General features: G+C 41.1%; 1 protein-coding gene across 9 annotated transcripts in view; it reads left to right on the top strand.

The window, feature by feature from the left end:
• The window catches only part of PARD3 (par-3 family cell polarity regulator), an 835070-nt gene that overhangs the window by 775917 nt on the left and 35531 nt on the right, over positions 1–23622 (top strand). For all 9 annotated transcript variants that reach the window (XM_077491101.1, XM_077491100.1, XM_077491097.1 and 6 more), the window contains one exon: positions 18069–18189. In XM_077491101.1, coding sequence (XP_077347227.1) covers positions 18069–18189 — 121 coding nt within the window. The remainder of the gene's footprint in view (positions 1–18068; positions 18190–23622) is intronic.

Here is a 23622-nt window from a genome sequence, read left to right as displayed (position 1 = left end):
ATCCATGCATGGCCAGCTGAAGAAGAGCAGTACTATTTTTTGCATTATGACTTTGTATCAACACTATTTAGCAGATTTATAATTAATAAAAAAGCAGATAAAAATGTGACTTCATGTCTATTCTACATTGTCCAGGGAGTAGGTCAGATTGTTTTCTTTTCGTCTGTGTTCCACAAGTGAAATTCCATCTGTTACATTTATGTGGCATGGGACTTCATTATCCACCTTACAAAATATGCAGTTCTCCCCTCCTGTTCATTCGGTAAAGTTCCCCTTAGATGCTCAAACTTTGTGCCGAGGAAAAGATGTATTATTGAGATTGTGTTTCTGAATACATTTGCAATGTTACAGAGATTCCCACTGCTTCCACTCTCTTGAAGACATGATTTGACATTTCACTATCCAACTACAAAATTAACAGCACAACTCCTTTCCCAGCTCTTCAATAGCTGACCCAGTTGCTTCAAAGCTTCCTAGCCTCAAGCGTTCCTCTTCTGAGATCCCCGAGGAAGCTTTGTTGTGGAAAATCATAGCGAACTTCTGTTCACAGCAGTGTTTTAGGAAGCAACTTTTAATTTCTCATATCCTTGTTCATAAACCCATAAAATAGCACTTAAAGTTGAACTGAATACTGAGTCAGGGTAGGTTGTGGGTGTGATGATCCCTGGGACAAGCAACCTTTTAGGCAAAGAGACTAGTTCAGTAGTGGCTTGATGAAGCAGAGGTGCATTTATTCCTGTGATTTACAGGTTATATGAAGGTGCTGTACAATACTTCAAAATAAATAAAACAATACTTCAAAAGCAAACCTAGCTGAGTCTGGGCGATGGCTACACGACAGCAATCCTGACTAATAGGCTGAACAAGCCGAACATGTGTCGGCTTCAAAATATGCAGTTATTTTAAAGAGATTGTAAATGATCACCTTGTAAAACAACCCATTCAGTTTAAAATAGAAATGATAGGTGGAATACACATTTTTGTATAAATATAAAAAAAAAAATCTAAATGCACCCCCCCCCCCCATTTTATAAGTGATCACATTCCCTCTGTTCTCAGCTGCATAAGAGCTGGGGGAGGAGAAGCAACAGCACGCTGAGCTTGCCAGTGATGAAAGGCTGTGCGGGGGGGGGGGGGGGGCGTATCAGAACAAGTCTGACAATTGGAGATCAGGCTGAATCCCAGCACAGCTAGAGAACCGACCACGTTGTGTTCCCCTGCTTAGTGTGGTCAGTTCTTAATAGGAAGGCAGAGGGACTGGCAGGAACACCAGAGATTTCACACAAATGAAGCAATACAAAGATGACAGGATATTTTCTCATAAAAGTACATGGTACAGCAGGCACATGTCATGAATATGAATTGTTGGGGTAACAACGCTTTAAGTATCACCAACCTTAGCTCTAGCAGATATCTCCTGTCTCCTTCCCAGGCTACAAGGTGATGCTTTATTCACTGACCATGAGATGTGAAAATCTACAGGAGAGAAATCCTCTGGCCAGGACTTTCCCTGGCTCTCTACATGACTCTCTTCTACAAGACAAAATCACTACTCTACTTACTGCACTCAATTAAAGTCACAGATATTTGGTTATGTGATTTCCGCTGAAGGCAGAGAATCAGTTAATCAAAATAGCTGCATCATTGGTCAATCAATGGCCAGTGGTGGTGCTTTCAATTAATAAAATGTCCTGATTACATATACGAGGAAGCCATGAAGCTGAACCTCAGCCTTAAGTTTTTTTTTTCCCACAAATGTTGAAAGTCCTTTTCTGAGTGGAAACTGACTACTCTCAATTTCCTGCAAACTGGCATCTCCACCGTATAACCCTTTAAAACTGCAGCAGCTATCTTATGTCTGCCCTAATTTCTTGTTAGAATGGCTTCAATTATTAATCAATCCACTTTCCTGCTTATTTATACATTGCCCATCTCTCACAGATACTGGCTTTCTCTGCCACCAGTCAGTTTCCTAAGCATTATATGAAAGAACACACCCCTGGCATCCTTTTAGAAATGTATGCTCAAACAGCTGATCAGCAGATTGCACAGCTTAAAGTGGTTGTACCCCCCCCCCCCCCAACAAAAACAATCTAACCTCCTGTTCTGTCCCTTTAAGGCAGGCGCTATAGCATAGTGTTTTTGCCTAGTCAATTTTCCCTTTGTATCAACTGCAGTACATTGTTGTTCCTGCCTGGTCCTGACCCCCCCCCCCCCCCCTCCCGTGCCAGCGTGGTCAGCTTACGTGAATCTGGCATAACGGCTTTCTCCTTTGCATCTCTCTGTCCCCCTCACTCTCCCCAACTCTCCCCCTCCCCCCCTCTCCCCTATCTCCCCCTCCCCCCTCTCCCCTATCTCCCCCTCCCCCCTCTCCCCTATCTCCCCCTCCCCCCTCTCCCCTATCTCCCCCTCCCCCCTCTCCCCTATCTCCTCCTCCCCCTCTCCCCTATCTCCTCCTCCCCCCTCTCCTTCCCCCCCTCTTCTCCCTCTTCCCCTCTTCTCCCCCCTCCTTCTCCCCCCTCCCTCTTCCCACTCCCTCTCCCCACTCCCTCTCCCCCTCCCTCTCCCACTCTCTCCCTGTTAGTTCTGTAATGTTCAGTGACAACACTGATCTCTCTCCACTATCCTCTCCTCCCTGCCCCTCTCCTCTGCTTCCCTCCCCTCTTGTCCCCTCTTTGCCCTCTCATCCTTGCCCCTCTGCTCCCCTCCTTGCCCCTCTCCTCCCTGTTCCCTTAGATCGGGATGAACAGCAGAGAAAGGACACATGACCGCAAGGCAGAACACCGAGAACGGTATTGAGGAATAGGGAAAAAAAAACACACACTGCACTCCTAAACGAGGCAAAACATGGAGGATAAATTAATTTGAGACATTTGCGTTTACAACCACTTTAAGGCTGCAACACCCAATGGCCAGCAGGGAAGCACATGAACATCTAAAGGGATGCCAATGATATGTTCTTTCATATAAAGCTATAGGTATAGTCCTATAGAAAATACCTGATAATCTTGCCTGACATGCAGTGTCAATGTCGCTTCCACTGAGCTGAACAGAAAGCAAAATAATCATATCATTGTTCTGTAAACTACTAATCTCTTCACCGACCATGTAATAGAAAATGAATAAAGGCAGACATGTTTAAAGTCAATGAGCACAGCCACCCCGAGACAGGGAGTGTGGTATTTGTAGGTTTCCAATGTCAAAATGAAGGGAAAAACAAAGATAATGCAGCCACCACAACCAAGATCTAGAAAGGTGCAATAAATTACATTTTGTTTATAAATGACACATAATCTGGTGCTACTATGGACCGTAGTTTCTTTCCCTAAGGGCAACCATCACAGTTCATATCCATTTTTCTTCTTGTGTTTAGAGTGGCGGTTCAGCTGATTGAAGCAGTGTAGCCTAGCAACCATTATCTATTAATAACATTTCCTTTGTGCATAGGGGCCTATCTTACTACAGCAGCCAAAGGGTGCCGCCACCACGTGGCATGAGGCACATGCATAGTAGGCTGTAAATAATTAAACCTATGTTAGAGTAAATGTTTGAATCCACCAATGTTCACTTTTACCATCATAGAGCAATACTAAGGGCACTCTCACAGTTGAAGTTTCCCAGCATGCATCATTCAGAATTGTATATGGCTGGGAACATTCCCTACCATACCCCCAATAGGGGGAAGAGAAATGGTATACCTCGGTGCCAAAGAATAACACAATTGAATTAATAAAATGTTTTTTGCATTTTATTAACAAAATATAAAATAGGGACATATAGCCATACCCTCTGATTCCTCGTGCATTGAATTGTATTGTAACTGTATTGTCTGCCTTAACGTTGTAAATCATTGCACAAACTGCTGGTGCTATATAAATCCTATTAAATAATAATACTACCAAAAGATAAGAGTGCGCGTAGCGGCATATAATGTTTTACATCAATGGTGCTGATGAAGTGGTTACTACGTATCACCTCTCAGCACCATTGATTTAAAACATTATATGCTGCTACAAGCACTGTCTTTTACCATTTTGTGTGGCTATATGTCCTGATTTTATTATATTTTGTTAATAAAATGCAACATTTTTTATTCAATTGTGTTATTCTTTGTTACCGAGGTCGTCCAATTCTCTCTTCCACCATTAGGGGCATGGCAGGGGTTGTTCCCTGCCAGGCATGGCAGGGATTGTTCCCTGCCAGGCATGGCAGGGATTGTTCCCTGCCAAATATAATATGCTGTGATTAGGATGATGGTACTTTTAATTACATAGATACATAGATATTGGAGCTGCACGATTAATCATTAAAAATTTGTGATCTCGATTCAACCCCCTCGCAATCTTAATCTGGCATTTCCATGATTCATGTAACAAGTGCAGAGCCGCTCTCTGCTCAGAGCCATCAAAAAAAAAAAAAAAACAGCCTGGAAAGTTTATCACAACATTGCTCAGTGCTGAGATAAAAAGAAACATTGTATCATTTGGTTCTTTTAGATCAAAGGGATAAACTTCGGTCTTCAAATTAGGTAAGTTTAACCGCTTAAAGGGGTTGTAAACCCTCGTAGAATGCATTAAGGTGAAAAAACTTCTGTCACTGACCGGCCCCCCAGACCCCCCCCCCCTCCCGTTTTACTCACCTGAGTCCTGTGATTCATACACCGGAGATGTGTTTTTCCCCTCTGCCCATTGTCTTGGCTCTTGATTGGATAGATTGATAGCAGTGCAGCCATTGGCTCCCACGGCTGTCAATCAAATCCAGTGACCTTAACACCAGGGGGCGGGTCTGAGTCAGGCATTCTGCGTCCATGGACGTAAATGCTGGACTCGGGAGTGCGCCTGCAAGGTAACCCCCCGGGAGAGCGCTTTCCCTAGGGGGTTATACAATGCGAGGAGGAGCTACCTGCGCTGCTCAGGGAACCCCAGAAGTCGAGGATCGGGGCCACTCTGTACAAAATGAACTGCACAGTGGAGGAAAGTATGATATGTTTGTTATTAAAAAAAACAAAGCCTTACAATCACTTTAAAGCGGACCTTCAGTAATTTTTTCAACTTTCCATCTATTAACTCTTCTGCCCTCGTTTTAACTTTGGATAGTAAAACATTTTTTTGCTGCCAGTAAATACCTTATACAGCCAACTTCCTATTTCTTGTCTGGTAATAAGCCTAGGTTAATGACATCATGCATAGCTCTTTCTCTCACTCTTGTGAGAGTTTGTCAGGATGGGAGGGGGGGATGAGTCATAAGTGGGCCAATGAGAGCTGGCGGGGTGACTGTGTGTCTGTGTAAATACTGTGTAAGTGAACAGGCAGCAGCTTCAGCTGCCCACAGTTAAAATGGATGCAGCCAGACTCAGCGGAGGGAGATTTCTGCAGCATATTTGGCAAGTACAGAATCGCAGTATATATAAAATAATATGCAAAGTGGTTGGAGGGAAGCTTCAGGGTGGCAAAAAAGTTTTTATTATAAATTATCTGAGAAAACTGCAGTTCCTCTTTAAAGGAAAAAGTGCCTTTTTCTGACACTTGTTGCTTACAAGTTAAAATCAGTATTTTTGCTTGAAAATGACTTATAACCCCAAAACAATATATATATGTATTTTTAGCAGAGACCCTAGAGAATATAATGGTGATTGTTGTAATATTTTACATCACACTGTATTTGTACAGCTGACTTTCAAATGCATTTTTTTTTAGGAAAAATACACTTCAATGAATTAACAAAAAAAAAAAAACGAAACAGTAAAGTTAGCCTGATTTATTTTTATTTTTTTGGTATAATGTGAAAGATGATGTTACACTGAGAATAGTGATCTTTTTTCTAAACCAAAAAATTGTGATTATCATTTCATGCAGACTCGTGCAGCCCTAATAGATATCAAGCTGAGGCACACACTCCAGGTATCATTCAGAATTGTGCCGTGTATGACAAGCGTAAGGAACTTTGTGGTAGGTCAATCTGAAAACTAGGGACAAACCCTGAAAACTAGGGACAAACCCTGAAAACTAGGGACAAACCCGAAAACTAGGGACAAACCCGAAAACTAGGGACAAGTTGACATCTGTGCTTTACTCAGTTTGTACTATTAATGGGCGAGTTTTTTCTGTGATGCTTGATGGGTCTATTTTAAACTGTTTTGAGTGATGGGAGCTCACTGGCTGTTTTCTGATACAGTCCATTAAACATGTAAACCAATAATAGCGGCTTGTCTACACTGATCATTTTCCTACAGGCTTTTTAGTACAATCATTGATCCTTGGAACTAATTGAAAAAGGTAATTGAAACATGGCCAGAGCCTTGCCTTGTGCGGCCATGTGTTACCATTAACACAAGGCCAACCTTCTGACCTACTCTGCTCCCCCGAGAGGGATGTACAGTGTGATCCTATAATTTTCTCTCTCACAAAGCCCTTGGAAAGACAAAAATCACCACATCTTTCCTTTAAGTAAGCACTGGGGAGCCAGAAGGGAATAGAAAAAAAAAAGAAGGACCTGGGAGCTATATTTATCATATACACCTTCTGTCAGTGCTGGCAAACATCCTAAAACATAGCACGTCAATATTTAATGAAGGAAGCTTCTTCATTAGTGGAGGATGTTAATAATTTACTAAATGATGTAGTGCCTGGTGAGGTTTTGACATTGGCATTCAGCAATACATCGGTATTTTCTACAAAAGCCTCTGCCATGGGCCTTTCTGCGCACAGCTCCAGTTGCGGCATTGTTCCAGAGTAAATGACATTCTCAGACTACCTGTGAACTCCGATAAAACTCCCCAGCTGCCAATTTTTCTTATTTTGTGAGCCATGCAGAGAAAACCCAAGCACGCCACTTTCATTTATCTGCCATATTTTAAATGATTTATGCGGGGAGGTTGAGGTGCGCCATTAATCTGACCATTTCCAGCTCTGTAGCTGAGCTGTTGCACCTCTCTTGCCAAAAAGTTGCAAGTTATGCGTCAAGGCTGGATAGATCTGTCTTTCTATTTTGTCTCCTGCCATTGTATGCAATTCTTTATGTACTGAATGAAGGATTTTAAGTTCAGTTGTTTTGTTGGCCCTTACCCTCACTTTAGCAGGCACTGCCTTTTATACAAAAGGGGAAATTGTTTTTCATAATTCTAAAAGTGTAAGACTTTTTTTTCTTTTTCTTTAAGGCTGCTTTCACACTGAGGCGTCGGCTATTTTTAGTGGCGCTTTACCGTTGTTTTTGCAGAATTTTGTGGCCGCTAGTGGGGCACATTTAGCCCCCGCTAGCGGCAAAAAAAGGGTTGAAACAGTGGCGGCGCTTTGCCAGCGGTTCAGTGGCACGGCCCATTAATTTCAATGGGCATGGGCAGTTTAGGAGCAGTGTATAAACCACTTGCAGGAGTTTCCCTCGGGCTTTCACACTGAGATTGCAGGGGAGCTGCTTTACAGATGCTATTTTGTAGCCCAAAAGCGCCTGAAAAAATGCCTCAGTGTGAAAGCGGTCTTACTGAAAGACTGAAAATGTTTGTCACAGTGCCCAGTCAGATGTCTAGTTTCGCAGTCACCCTGCACTGTGTGTCTTTGAGGTTGATTTACTAAAGGCAAATAGACTGTGCACTTTATTGTTATTGACCATGCTTAGTCAGTCGTATTCAATTTTTATCGTACGAAAACAGTACCTATTGAACGAAAATCTGTTCACGTACGAGATTCCTAATTTCCGTTTTTCTTTTACGTTCTTCTTTTTACTTTTCCAATTAATTTCCTTTTCCTTTCCCCTTTTCTTTACCACTACTTTTCCCTTTCCATTTACTTACTGTCTTCCATTCCTTTCCTTTTTTCATTTCCTTTTTTTTTTACTTTCTGCTTTCCTTTTATTGTCCCTGTTTTGTTACCCTTTTATTCTTTTACTTTTCCCTTTCATTTTTCCTTTGCTTTATCCATTTGCTTTCCTTTAAATTAAACCTAAAACCAAAAATGTAATATATTGCTGCTTAACACTCATATGTAGTGGCTGTATTAGTTTTCTTATTTCTAGGCTCCCCCCTCCTCTTTTTTGAGGGTTTTTCCCCTTTTTTTAGGCTTTGTTTCCCCCTTTTTTTTAGCAATTTTTACCCTTTTGTTTTTAGCTTTTTTCCATAGGCTATCAATGTCTGCCAACCCCCTCTTCCAATCCCTAACCACAACATACAAAGCTAGTCACAACTCTGCCACGAGCTACATCACCAAACTTGCCTCCAAATATCACCCAAATCGCCCTTTCCGCTCTTCTCAAGACCTCCTACTCTCAAGCTCTCTCTTCTCCTCCTCCCACGCTCATCTCCAGGACTTCTCCAGAGCCTCTCCCATCCTCTGTAACTCACTACCTCCACCGATCTGGCTATCCCCTAATCTCTGGCTACCATGAGGCTATCCCTGAAAACTCATCTCTTCAGGGAAGCCCATCACGTCTCCAACTAATCTTCTACCACTTCCATCAGCTCATTCCCCACAGTTACACCCTTTAGTACAACCTACCCCACCTTATTAGATTGTAAGCTCTTCTGAGCAGGACCCTCTTAATCTTCTTGTATTTTCATTCTATTATAACGGTATTGTCTCCTTTTTTATATTGTAAAGCGCTGCGTAAACTGTTGGAGTTATATAAATCCTGTATTATAATAATAATAAATATGAATGCAACCACCACATATAAAAATTGGTAAACAGCAGTATCATTTTGGTATACAATCCAAAATAAGTCTGCTTTTGGGTTTAATTCGCCTTTGTTTTTTCATCTCCTTTTACTTTCACCATTTTATTTTTTTCTATCTCCTTTTGTTGTCCTCGTCTTCTTTATAAGGATTGAGAAAGCCAGCCCTGAAATTCACATGGCTTAGCACTTGGTATTCCCAGCAAAAAGGCAATCAAAATAGCAAAATGCCCTTGGTATATTATATCTATGTCTAGATGAAAAGCACACACCTTAGGTATTTTAGTACATAATTTACAATGTCGACTCAAGTTTATCTTTAATACATTGCTCTAATTAGCATCTTCTGTGTTGGGACAGTGGTAAGCATTCAACCCTACCTTTTACCCAGTGGCCAAATGTAAATGTGTGGGGAAGTCAGACCTGTAGAACTCTTGTCATTGTTTCCCACCTTGCCTTCCCCATTGAGTTATAATTGCGTTCGGCACCAAAAATGATTACAGAAGATTATACCTTATTGAAGGCAATCTCAGTATCCACTTAAATAAAAGCACGCAGTGGGCAAAATGTAGTGTGTCTAGCTTTACAATTACATACCTTGTTATACCTCATTTTAAAGTGCCTAAATTGTCTTTTGTCCCCCACATCTCGGCTTCCTCGAATACAGATTTTTTTTTTTTTACCCTCACAGCAAGCAATAAAAATATCTAGCAGTTTTTATTTCAAAAGGTTTTTTTTTTTTTTTTGTATTTTGCACTCAGGTAAAGTAGCCTGTCTCTTTCCTGTTTGGTTAGCCAGAGAAAATTCACACAAAATTGTTGTGATCTTGCACCCCCTACAAAGATGACTCGTACAGAAACCAAAATTGGCACTTTTCTCAACAGCGTGCTCCCACTGAGCCATTATTGTCAGTAAGGTAGCCTATCTGTTCGGCAATTTTAGGGTTAGGCAGACTTGCTTGTGATTGCACATAATGTCAGCCTCACATAAAGCTACTTTAGAAAAATCAATTTCTGGATTTAAAATTGTGTACACGCTTGATGGGGAATTAGACTGGAAGATGACAGAAGAAAACACTTTTTAATACAGCCAAGGATAGTATGCAGACATTCTTACTGGGGAACATTAAGGGGCATATTGACATTTGTAGTCCCTCCACGATTTGGTCAGCACAGTGCCTCCTGTGTTTTCTATAACCTCAGGACTCCAAAATCACTGCTTTTTAGTTGTTTTTACCAGTATTAGCAGCTAAACTGCAAGGGTGATTTTAATACCTTGCTATTTAGAGACGTAAAGTGTATATTTGGTCAAAAAAAAGATGATGTCCGCCTCTGCAATACATGTAGATTTCTCTACTGTTGGTCACCGGTGCAATGCTATCCTGGCTCCTCAAAAAAAATTGTAAATGCACTTTTTTTTAACCTGCAAAAAAAAAATGTGCATTTATTACTATTATTATTTTTAAAGGTGAACCTATCCTTTAAATCCCAATGTTATCATACCTACCTGCGTGTTCCCCTTTTGTACCACAGAACACTCATGTTATGGAAATGAGGATATGTGGAGGTGATCTGTAGGCCAGAAGTTGAGAATTCAGGCAGTGCTAGCAATACTGTGTGGGATTTCAGTGCTGTCCTCTCAGATGGGAATTTAGGACCATACTGGGTTTATTGCAGATCAGCAAGGGTTTTTTTTTTTTTTTTGTGCTTGCGTTTATTGCACAGATTGCAGTGATGTGTTGAACATTCTATGCATTAAGGTGAAAAAACTGTGCTGCAGTCTCCCTTCCCTCTTTCTGTGCTGCAGTAATCCCCCCCCCCCCATTTTTTTCCTGAACCCAATCCGATCATTGGATGTGCACAAGTGCAGCGGCTCCTGCTGCTGTTGCTCTTCTAATTGAACAGATTGATAGCAGCAGGAGCTGCTGTCAATTAAAAGCTTCTGTGTCAATGGACGCAGCAGCGGGACTAGGGAGCGAGCTCGCACAAGTGCCCCTACAGATAGTGACTTTCTGTGGGGGCACCAGATGAAGAGGAATGGCCTGGAATGTGAGCGGGGTACCCCAGAAGAAGGGGATTGGGGCTGCTCTGTGCAAAACCATTGCACAGAGCAGGTAAGTAAAACGTGTTTAATATTAAAAAATGGAAACAAACGTTTACAATCACTTTTAAGTGCACAGCTCTAACCAATTGCAATATCCTCCTTGTTTACTGCAGGGACAGAGGGTTGTAAGTGGGCCCCCTGGACATCCACTGAGTCATAAGCTCTTGCCTACACAGCCTTGTGGATGATCTGGCTCGGTTTACATGCAAGAGTAGTCCAGAAGTGATTCCCTGCCTGATCATGCTATGGCTTTCCCCTTCACTTTTGTGGTGTCATTACCTGTCCACAAAGCCCACCACCACCACACTTCAGAGGAGTAGTATGACCTGTCACTTTAGTCCTGTATGAACCAGATAGTCAGCACAATCTGATGCTCAGTGCCGGACATCTCCCACAAGCCACTGGTTATTTTTCTTCGAGTCCAAAAAAAATTCTGGCACATTTATGATGTTGTACTCTTCGTTATTATCTGAATTTATGAGGATAAACATTGTAACCCGATGACTAAATCTCCTTCTCCGCTCAGCATTATAAACCATCTTTATGTTTTTACATTAAACAATTTGCTTTGGCTTTCATGGTAATTAAAAAAAAAAAAAAATTATGATGGCAATCTTCTACTTCAAAGAACCTGCATAGACAAATAATAAAACACGTTTAAGATGCTGACTTATTACCATTATTATCATATCAATAATCATATTTGTATTCACATCTTAGTTCTAGATAACGACACCACTTACACTTGGTTTGATTAAATTCATTTGGGGGGGGGGGGGGGGATCATATTTTATTTAGTTAAATGAATTGCTGGCTGTGGCAGAATGTTTGCACTCTGTTCATTTCCCAGTTCATGAGAAGGTTAAATAATATATTTTCAGTCGATTAAATAAAATCGGACATGCGGAGAAGCTTACATCTTTTTGTAATGTCTCTTTGGTAAGCTGCTTTATAGTCAATAACAGAATTCAACTATCACACCAGTAATGCCATAAAACCTTTTGTTTTTTAATATGCCTCATTTTACACGGTAAACATTCTGTCTCTAGTTTTCAGTATTATGAATGTATGAAATGTCAGACCACTGACATCTCACCTGCTAACTCTTTCACCCCCAGTGTATTTTGGACAGTTTTACAGTATATCATGGATCCCCAATGATGACAAAGGCATATACACTTACCGGTCACTTTATTAGGTGCACCTATTCAATTGCTTGGAAACACAAATTGCTAATTAGCCAATCACATGGCAGCAACTCCATGTGTTTAGTCATCTAGATGTGGTGAAGACTTGCTGAAATTCAAACCAAGTATCAGAATAAGGAAGATAAGGGATTTAAGTGACTTTGAACATGACATGGTTTTAGTGCCAGGCGGGCTGGTCTGAATATTTCAAAAACTGTTGATCTACTGGGGTTTTCATGCACAACCATCTCTAGGATTTACAAAGAATGGTATGAAAAAGAGAAAATATCCAGCGAGCGGCAGTTGTGTGGAGGAAAAGGCCTTGTTGATGTCAGAGGAGAATAGGCAGACTGGTTTGAGAAGATAGGCAACAGTAACTTAAATACCTGCTCCTTACAACCAAGGTATACAGAATACCATCTCTGAATGCACAACACATCAAACCTTGAAGCAGATTGGCTATAGCAGCAGAAGATCATGCCGGGTGCCACTCCTGTCAGCTAAAAACAGAAAACCGAGGATATAATTTGCACAGGCTCACCAAAATTGGGCACTAGAAGATTGGAAAAACATTGCCTGGTCTCGATTTCAGCTGCAACATTCAGATGGTAGGGTCAGAATTTGGCATAAACAACATGAAAGCATGGATACATCCTGCCTTGCATCAATGGTTCAGGCTGGTGGTGTAATGGTGTGGGGGATATTTTCTTGCCACACTTTGGGTACATTAGTACCAATTGAGAATCGTTTAAACCCCACAGCTTACCTGAATATTGTTACTGACCATGTCCATCCCTTTATGACTACAATGTACCCATATTCTGATGGCTTCTTCCAGCAGGATAATGCACCATGTCAGAAAACTCAAATTATCCCCAACGCCAGAACACTCTGGTCAGCGCTCTCAGCCATTGGCTAAGAGCGCTGGTTGGGAGCTGATCGATAGACCTTTAATGGTCATGCCCCTTCAACAGAATGCAGCTTCTGTTGTACCGGCTGCAGTACACACGAGCCGAATGTCACCAGTTTCTATTGAACCGCCCGACATTCTGCCCGTGTGCACTAGGCTTTAAACTAAAACTAAAAGTGTAGTACTATTTTAATAATGTCACACTATGATTTTACACACACACACACACACACACACACACACACACACACACACACACACACACACACACACACACACACACACACACACACACACACACACATATATATATATATATATATATATATATATATATATACATATATATATATATACATATACATATATAAAATGCTCAAAATAAAAGTAGTAGCACCATTTTAAAACGCTCTGTGTCAGTAATTACATTTGCTTATTTTATTTTTAGTTTTTTTGCAGTGCCAATTTTTTGGGGGGGGACTCCAAGAATTAGCATGACATTGTTTTTTGACCTGATGTATAATTTTTCCATCTTGCCACTTATTAGCATATTGTACATGGCACCAATATTTGAGTTTAATTACAAAATACCCTAAAGAACAATGACACACCGCCTGCACTTTACATGGGGGTAAGTATTCACAGCAGGGGAATATGTAACATCCCATCAGTGCAAAACAACATCCTGCAGTTTGAAATTAAATCTCCAAACCAAATGAGCATGCATTAAAATTTAATTCTAATTTCTTGTTTAAATTTAACGAATATTGCAATTTGAGTGCTATGCAGTTGCAAAGTAAGCCTAAGAATGCACCGTTTACAACATATCACTTCTAAATATCAGGCTTATTAGAGAGATCTATGCGTTGCTTTCTTCGAATAAACCATTTTTATGTTGTTTTCAACTTTTATCTTTCAGTATCACACTCTAAGGCTCACAAGCACTTGACTGAAAACTGAACTACATGCAGATTTGAAATAATTAAATTATACAGACCTGTGTTCATGAATACATCCTTAAATGCAAGCAGTGTAACTACCTTAAAATTTCACCTAGTGTAAGCCTCTTCCAAGATCTGTACAGCAAAGCTCGGGATTGGGAGAAGGAGAAAACGGTACAAGGAGCCAATCAGTTGTGCCGCAGTGTAAGGAGCATGCATTTAGATGTACCTGGGTTTAGTTGCATTTAGCCAACTAGGCTGAACAGTCCTGGGACACGGAAATTTCTATTTTGTGTTAATGCCGCCAGACCAAACTCCCTGGGTGCATTCAGGCATAGCAAGCATTTTTCACTCTTCCAAGTGCATTTAGAAATTGGCTCCAAACACGCCTGGACGTCTTTTAATTCTTGTGTGCATGGGGCTCTAATATACAATGGGAATGGCAATTTTGTTTTCTGCTACTGTAGTACATTGTAGTAAGGCAATGAAGAACAAATTATCTGGTGAGTTTGATCAAACTTTGAATGAATACTCAAGCTGACATTGTTTTTATTCCTCTAAAAGTCCTGTGGTAGGTTTACATGCATGAGGTGTAAGAAGAAGATTCAGGGCATTGATCAGAATGTCTATTATATACAGCAAGTAATAAACTGCTTCTACTTGGGTGGATAACAGGTTCCATCATCGCAAAGGAATACTTTGCATATATTATAGGCTGATCAGTGCAGTGACCGGATACCCAGAGCGCTGCTAGAGTCTGTAAGATGGAATTCTTTCAATCAAAGGCTGCTAGTATAGGGTAATGCATTTTACCCTGCAATATGAGGATGTATTATATGTAATAAGCATGTGTCATTCTGAAATGTTCCTGTCTTGGAGATTTGCAAGATTAATACACTTTGCAGATGTCAGCCTTCGATAACGGGACACTGTAAAGCACAGCTACTGTTAGAAGCAAAGCGGCATTTTACTGTAGTCATATTAAAGCAGAGATCCACCCAAAAGGGGAAGCTCCGCTTGTCTGCCCACCCCCCCCCCCCTGCTCGCCACATTTGGCACCTTTTGGGGGGGCAGTTACCTGGTTTTGCCCATCTCCTTCCACCTGCAGCCAGCCCATTCACAGAGAGCAGCACAGTAGAAAACCGTCCGGTTTACCTTAGCCGAAATGGTGCCAGCACTCGAGAGCAGATTCAAGAATCGGCCCTCGTGAGGACACCGCTGGATGCCTGGACAGGTAAATGCCCTAATAGTAAAAGACAGCAACCACACTATTTGTAGCTGCTGACTTTTTATTTTTGGAGGGGGGTGTGTGGAACTCCGCTTTAATGAAAGTGCCTAAAGACAAAACTTTTGTTTGTTTTGGGTAGCTTATGTAAGGTTAGCAAATAGTGATCATTGTCTCCGGGACTGAAAGGAAGGAAGAATACAAATCTTTGAGTTACCAGCAGAACTAGGATGAAATCTTGTAATGTGCAACCCTTTTTGCGATGACAACTATAGCCTCGTACACACAATCGGATTTTCCATAGACAACACTTTTGTCCGAAGGGCATGTGCTGTGAATTTGTCTTGCATACAAATGGTACGCAATTGTCAGACCAACAAGCACAAACGTAGTGACGTACTACGAGGAATTTCAGCTCTTGAGTGGCACCCTTTAGGCACCTTCTGCTAATGTCTGTGTTTGGTGAGCATTGATTTTGGGCATGCGTCTTTGTACTTTAGACTTTTGTATGACGGACTTGTGTAAACACGGTAGTAAAATCTGACAACAGACCATTGTCCGCAGACAATTTATAATCCTGCCATCCAACATTTGTCAACGGAAAGTCTGACAACAATTGTCTGATGGAGGGTACAAACGGTCGGATTTTCGGCCAACAGTCTGTCAACACACAATTCCCGGTGGAAAATTAGATCGTGTGTACGAGGCTTTATTGAGAATTCCCCTTACATTGGAGGGATTTCTTTTTGCCTCTTGTCTCTACAGGGTGGGAAGTGAAGGAAAATGTTAATAAAAGACATGCCAGTGGTTTTACACGTTCCCTATTCTAGCCAAAGCAAAAAGTTTTTGCATAAGATGTACTTTAATTTTGATTTAGGCCCAACTTAAAGTGGTTGTAAACCCTTACAAACCACTTTGACCTACAGGTAAGCCTAGATTAAGGCTTACCTGTAGGTCAAAGAAATATCTCCTAAACCTACATGGTTTAGGAGATATTTACATGCGCCGTAGACAGCAGCGCGCAGGCGCACTGGGCATGCCGCTGCTAACGGCCCATGCGTCATCGCTGCTCCGGTGCTGTGAGTGGCCGGAGCAGCGATACCCAGTAGAAGATGGACGCTCCTTACTACAGGGGACAGCGGTGACAACGCTGACTCCTGTGTCAGGTAAGGGACACATACTTGGCTACTATGTGATGCATAGTAGCCTATTATGCTTTACCTTTGCAGGGAGACAAAGAGGAAGTAAACCCTGATGGGTTTACTTCTTCTTTAATGCTCAGTGAAGTTAGTGAAGCCTTTTTCTGGTGTTTTTGGCCAGGAACATAAGTTGGAGCCTCTTTGTTCTACTTCTGGCCATGAGTGGTGCTGGATGATGCAAAGAGCAGTGCTAACAGGATGACTTCAGCAACACACTCTTCATTAAAGGATGCCGTATTGACACCTACTCAGTGTGCTCTGCCAGACATCATCCAAGTAGGTACTGCAGGAGGCAGTTCCAGATAGAAGATATTGCAGACACAATTTTTACATTGTTTCATACAGTTGACTTCTTTTATCAAAGTATATGTCCCATCTGTCAGTGTTACCCTATAGTAAATAATTTAAACTTATAACTGACAGTTCCAACTGAAAGGAATGGGCTGATTTGTTGCTATAGGACAGCTCAATTTTTATTTGAGATCGTTCAGAGGAGGATCTTTGTGTTTTGTTTTAGCCACTTGACATGATTTTGATGTCTGTCCTTGAGACGCTTCAAAGTGTAGCTAGAGATGGCTGCCTGGAGTATTTTAAAGAAAAGTCACCATCAGGTCATTTTATCTACTGGATATGATAGAAACATTATTTAGTTTGTGGTCATGTTCTTTGATGTTAGCAAGTGACTTCCATTTTTTTTTTTTGTAATAAAATGAATGGTATCATAAAGCAGCACAGGAAGAAAAGTCTCAGACTGCTTCTAAACTCAAAGCAGAAAATAGCAGAGGGAGAATGAAGGTTTAAATTAAGTTTTCTTGATGGTATATAAAGAATTTAGAAAAAAAACTTGATTAAAGTAGATCTTTCAGTTATGAATTGTCTTTGGGCTAATGTATATGGGCATCTGATGCAGACAACATTCAAATGTAGTATGCTTTAAAATGCTTCTGAGTTGCTTTGATTTTCCAGTAAGTTCCTGTGGTTTTGCAGTCTCATTGACTTGTGTTGAGAAACAAAATTTCTTAAGTCTCATACAATGTGTGTACAGCAATGATTTTCCATTCAAATGCAGTAGCCATTACAGAAGTGGATGACAGTATCTCATCGATTAGTGAAAATAAACTGAATGTACTGGCAGACCACTTCATTGGTCATAAAGTAGCCATCTCTATAACCCTAACGCATAAGTAGCTTTTAAGCCATATCATGCAGCTTTCATCTTTTAATGCGTATTTAAAACTCTGCCCTGATCTCTAATAGCTGTTAATTTAACTATATTTATTGAGCTGCCAAGTGATGGTTTGGGGGTTAAGGAGTCGGCCTACCCAACATGAATGTTTTAGCTTTTGGCAGTGGTGTAGAGTTAGAAGATAACGGAGATGGCCAGAATTTAATGGAGACACATTGGTGGTAACAGGGATGGAGTCTGATCATTAGATTTACCATTCAGTTATACAGGAAATATGAAATTCTTTCCTATCTTTTTAGTAATGCTAGCAGGATAAGGATTACAAATATTTAATGCTGATTGTTCCACTTTCAGAATCACTTGAATTTAATGCTGAAAGTTACACTTTCAGAATCACTTGGATTCTACCAAAATGTAACCTATGCCATGTGTAGCTATTGACTGCATAAACAGGCATGCTTAGCTGACATACGTATGTCTTTTTCTTTTTTTTTAGTACGGTAATTTGGCAGTCAGATCATCTCATTATCTTGTCTATAGACGGCTTATATCATTTTCAGTTGGTGCTGATATGTATATGTGGACATTTTAGAGTTGCATGCAAACTTTTACAGGCTATATTGCAGCGAAGCTCTAATGAGATTTTTCTGTTTCAGTAATCGATCAACTCCAAGCAACCATGACCGAATACAGCGTCTTCGACAAGAATTCCAGCAGGCCCGGCATGAGGACGACGTAGATGAGCGCAGGCGTACTTACAGCTTTGAACAACCTTGGGTGAGTGTTCAGACACCCTCCATTAACCCATTCTAGTTTATCTACCAGATTCACTCCAGATTTGCATTACTACTTAGAGTACCAACTTTATGACCTTTCAACTTATGTCCCTATCCCCACAGCATGTGTCCATTATGGATAATTTCATTTCATATCTGACTTCACCATCTGGACGCTTATTTATGCAATATCACATTTCCTTGTGTCTTGCTGTAGCAAATTGTGTTTATTTTACTAAGTGGCAAGTACAAAAGTCCCAGATCTGTGAGGAACTTAAATGGTTCGAAACAAAAGCTGTATTACTTCTAGCTATCGTACGTTATATATTTATCTCAGCTGTTCCTTAATTATAGGCCCATTTTTTTCTCCTTTTGTTTATCTGCGGTAAACAACTGTGGATTTAGATTCAGCACTCCAGACAAAACATTTGCTTTTCTTTAAATAGACATTTGCAGTATTGTTAAAGCCTTTACTGTAATTATGGTTGTTTTGTGCCTATAGGCAGGATGTATAATGGCAGCTTAGGCTGTTTTACACCTGATCTGCAGATTATTTCCTCGTATATATCTTGAAAACAATTTCACTATCTGAATTATAGCAACTGCTTCTCTTGCATCCAAGAATATCAATGAAGAAATGCAAGCAATATTTCTTTTATCATACTAACATCTCATCCCAAGGTTACAGAGAAGTATATTTATACTTCCTGAACAATAGGAAACCTGTATGCTGATATTTATGCATAAATGTGTATAGAAGCAGAAAGTGTTTGTTTGGCTTCACAGGGCTTGTGCAGCTCTTGCATCTTCTGGTGAATTGCTGTACATACTCTGGGAGAAGATGGGGTAGAGGGATGGACAGGGTCTGTTCTATTTGTTGCTTTAATTCGTGCTGAATCACCAAACGGGAACAAGTAGTGTATGTTTAGACTAAAGCCTGTTACACACTAAAAACTGACCGCTCAAGTCGGAGCCACTGTACTAACGATCCAGCATTACTACAGCAATCTCCCCGCTGAGCTGTTGTCTTCTGACAGGGGGGTAGCCTTCCCACCAGAGAACCCTCTGATTAGCTGATCGGGAGCCGGTGGTCTGCCGGAAACTCCAACTCGCCAAAATCTCCAACCAAGTCACTTCCATTGACTCGCTAGCAGCAATAATTGGAGAATTCGACAAGTTGGCTGTTTTCACAGAACAACGGCAGCCTATACACTACAGTATATGACAAGTTTGCTGTTTTGACAGAACACAGGGTAAGGAGGAAAAAAGTTTTGGCAGCCAGATTGTTGGTTACTAGCAGGAAGACTAACAATGTCCACTCATTAAATTGTGTACTGTAGTGTATACGTTGCCAGTGTTCTGTGAAAACAGCCAAGTTGTCCAAATCTCCAATTACTGATTACTAGTCACCGGAAGTTATGTGGCCAGAGATTTTGGCGAGTTGGAGTTTTCGGCAGAACACTGGTCAGCTGTAGGTTTTCCAGCATGCTCGTCCGACAGAAGCCAGCCAAATGTTGGAATGTCAGCTGGTCTTTATTGATAGCCCTGTCTTTTTTAGTGCATAATATCTCATGTCTTTCGGGGGTCCCCTGCCTGATCTTTGGAAGCTTTGGGCGTCTTGCACACAGTCTCCCTGTTCTTCTCCATACCATGAGCATGCTGTGGAGGAGCCTCCGCGGCGCCATGTTGGTGATCCTGCTGTGGAGCTTCTCCTTTGTTTCCCTGGGTCATCATACCACTTCAGCCTCTTTAGATCATTTCAGGAGCTGCTGCAAACATTCAGGGTTGTGCTGGGGCCAAAACGAGGAGTTTGTAGCGCTGGAAACTGGATCAAATCAGGATATTAATCGGGAGCTCTGTGATAAAGTGGCTGCCTACATGCGTGCTTGGCCACGCCCCTGGGCAGGTTTTTATTGAGCCATCCGAGGTCTCCTGACATTCAGCCCATGTGTACTAGGCATAAGGGGCCATATTTAAAAAGCAGTGAATGCCAGTATTACCAAGCATTTATTGATGGCGAGTCAGCCACAAATTTAAAACGCATGCACCATGAAGTTTCATCTGCAGTACATGTCAGATTCACTGTTTTATGAATATAGCCTTAATACAGGCCATACATGGGTTGAATTCTGAATGCATTTTCTTTTAAAAATCAGAAACTTTGTGCGTTTTGTGATCTGATGGTGCCACCATTGACTTGGAAATTTGACCAATCAAGTTTTAAATTTCACCTCATGTTGCTACAGAAAATAATTTTTGTGGCCAGGAATCTTTTCTTTTCAGGAATTTTCTTTTCTCTTTTGTTCATTGACCGACACAGCGCGCTCTATTATTCTTAACCATAGAGTTATATCTCCTCCTACATGAGTAGGAAACTAGGCAGAAAAAAGACTTGGCTACACCTATGGGTAGAGGTCGACCGATATATCGGCCGATATTTGGCATTTTTTAATTAATCGGTATCAGCCGATTGTGCTGATAAAAAAGCCGATTACATGTTCAGCGCGACTTGCAAAAGACTTCTGTAATAGAAGTCAATGTAAGTTGCCTGAAGACATCAGTGAAGGACTTTCCTCCTCTCTGGGCAGGCTGTTTCTTCTTCAATGGGCTGAACTCCCTGTGTAGAAGTTCTCAGTTTAACCATTTAAAGACTAAATCTTTTCTGACACTTGTTGCTTACAAGTAAAAATCCAGTATTTTCTGCTAGAAAATCACTCAGAAGCCCCTAAAATTATATATATTTTTTTAGCAGAGACCCTAGGGAATAAAATAGCGGTTGTTGCAATATTTTATGTGACGCGGTATTTGCGCAGAGGTCTTTCAAACGCAATTTAGCCCTTTTTTTTTTTGTCCAAAAGTTTTGAGTACCTGTTTTTGTGTATTTAATAAATATTTTTTTTTTTTTTTATCTAAATTATACATACAAGTGAACTGATTGGAGGTTTGTTTTGTTTAATAAATGTGTAAGAAATTTTCTGCATCACTTAAGGCTGCTTTCACACTGGATCGGGCAGGCGTTGACGGTAAAACGCTGCAAGTTTTAGCAGCGATTTACCGTCATTTTAGCCCCGCTATTCGGCTGCTAGCGGGGCAGTGAAGCACTGCTGTAAAATCGCATTGCATGTGCTTCAGCAGTGGTGACCATTCATTTCAGTGGGCAGGAGTGGTGGAGGAGCAGTTTACACCGCTCCAAAGATGCTGTTTGCAGGATTTTTTTTCTTTTAACGTCCTGCCAGCGCATCTCCTCATTGTGAAAGCACTCGGGCTTTCACACAGACTGCAGGGGAGCCGTTTTGAAGGCAATTTACAAGCGCTATTTTTAGCCCAAAATCGCCTGAAAACCGCCCCAGTGTGAAAGGTGTCCAACTTAGATTTTATGAGATGAAGGGGGGGGGGGGAGAAAGGAAAAAATAAATAAAAAATCGGCCTAACATATCGGCCCAAAAAAATCGGCATCATATATCGGCCGCCACGATTTCTAAATATCGGCATCGGCCAGAGAAAAACCCATATCGGTCGACCTCTACCTCTATGGGCAGTCCTAGGTGATATACACCCAGGTTGGGCTCCAGTTTGTTTGCGTGTTGAGCTCCTGTTACCTGGTTGGCTCTTTTGTTAGCCTTGGGATTTTTTGTTGTCCCACCCCTCATGTTTGGCACAGCTTTGGGACATCCCTATGGTTCTGAATAATGGAGCTGTGTCTGTCAATTAACGAAAGAGAAAATGGGATTTTTGACTTGCCGTAAAATCCATTTCTCTGAATTCATTGACAGACACAGCACCCACTCTAAGGAGTTTTGATGCTTCTGACACTGCTTGTTACTAAACTGAAGGCCTATAGCAGAGAGGGGGGTGTATATCACCTAGCACTGCCCATAGGCGTAGCCAAGTCTTTTTTTCTGCCTATTGTCTTACTCCTGTGGGGGGCAATATAACCCTATGGCTCTGAATAATGGAGCGCTGTGTCTGTCAATGAACTCAGAGAAATGGATTTTACGTCAAGTCAAAAATCCCATTTTCTTGTGCTCATGCACATTTCTTTTTCAATTTTATTTCTCACACGATTCTCCCATCATTGAAAATTGTTAATTTTTCAAAAAAAATTCCAACATACCCGATCATTAAAATTTGATGTCTGCACGAAAATCGGCCCTTGCTCCGGCCCACTAATGGTGTGCAATTCGAGTGAAAATTCTTAGATAAGATTGTCAAAAGAAAATTATTTCGGGATTCGACCCATATATGGCTAGGCTAAGTGTTGTGACACCTGATGAACACATGCCTTTTCCAGGTAAGTGGCTAACCATGTTGTGCTGGAAGGATGGAGATGGCAGCCCAGGAGCTTGCAACAAGTCAGCAATGACGGCTCCCATATTTTTGTCTCCGCATATTTCAATAAACTATGCAAAGGAAATCATTTGTTAGTAATGATTGCCATGGATGATCTTTTCTTCATGTGCAATGTAAAGTTCTGTCTATGCTTCTCAGTAACCTTCTCTAGGCCAGTAGATTATGTAGTGGTGATTGTGTGGTTTCCAGCAGACTGCATAGTGAAGATATATGAAGAGAGGGGACAGATATTGGGGGGCTTACTAGAGAGGGTCATTTGAAGGATAACTGTACTAAAAGTTATCTGAAATTAAAATGTAAAAAAAAAATACCTCTTGCAAGACATTTAGTACTTACCTCTCACCTCCCATAATGCTGAACTTTGCTGTATTTGCGTGGTTTGCTGCACCAGCCCCTACTTCACTGCTTTGTCCTGTAGTCACATAGGGACTGGGGGGAGAAATCACTGATTGTAGTGGGAGACCTTGAATTTGACAGTCCTGGAAGTTTTGGATTCTGAAGCTTCTTCAAGCAGTGGTATCAATTCAATTCGGCATAATTCAGTAGTACAGATTGCAGTGGAGGTAAGTATTTCATGTCTTTCTCTTCCCAGAGCGCTTTTTATTTTCACTGTGACAAAGTTGATTTAAAGCAGAACTAAACCCTCTCATCTTTTTCAGCCAAGAAAGTTGTCAACTTAGCCTCTGTTTGATCTGCAACTGCCATGGTGCTGCACATGTGATCAGTTATGACACAAGCCATTTGATGGTTTGACAGGTTGGTTGAGGACACAAGCAAATGTGACAGTTAGCAATCTTGGCATTCCAGGAATGTAACTGTTTCTTGAAACCGTCAATTCGAAGGGTTTACCTCTGCTTTAAGTCTATTTTGGGTGATCTTCTACTGGACTGCTTATAGTAGATCTCCATTATCAACAGAGAATAAAGGAAAGTCTAATACAGATTTTGAATCTGTCTCCACAATATCAGGTGTAGAAGTTGGTCTCCCATAAACGTAAGCCAGCCATAGATGGTTTGAATGCTGAATTGGCCAAGATTCAGTCCTTCTATAGGCTGGCTGATTGTACCCAAATCGATCAATTGAT

Source organism: Lithobates pipiens, unplaced genomic scaffold, assembly GCF_037356315.1.
Source record: "Lithobates pipiens isolate NorthernLeopardFrog02 unplaced genomic scaffold, aLitPip1_a1.2 Scaffold_19, whole genome shotgun sequence".
NCBI classification, from domain to species: Eukaryota; Metazoa; Chordata; class Amphibia; order Anura; family Ranidae; genus Lithobates; species Lithobates pipiens.
This window is presented reverse-complemented; position numbering and strand designations above follow the sequence as displayed.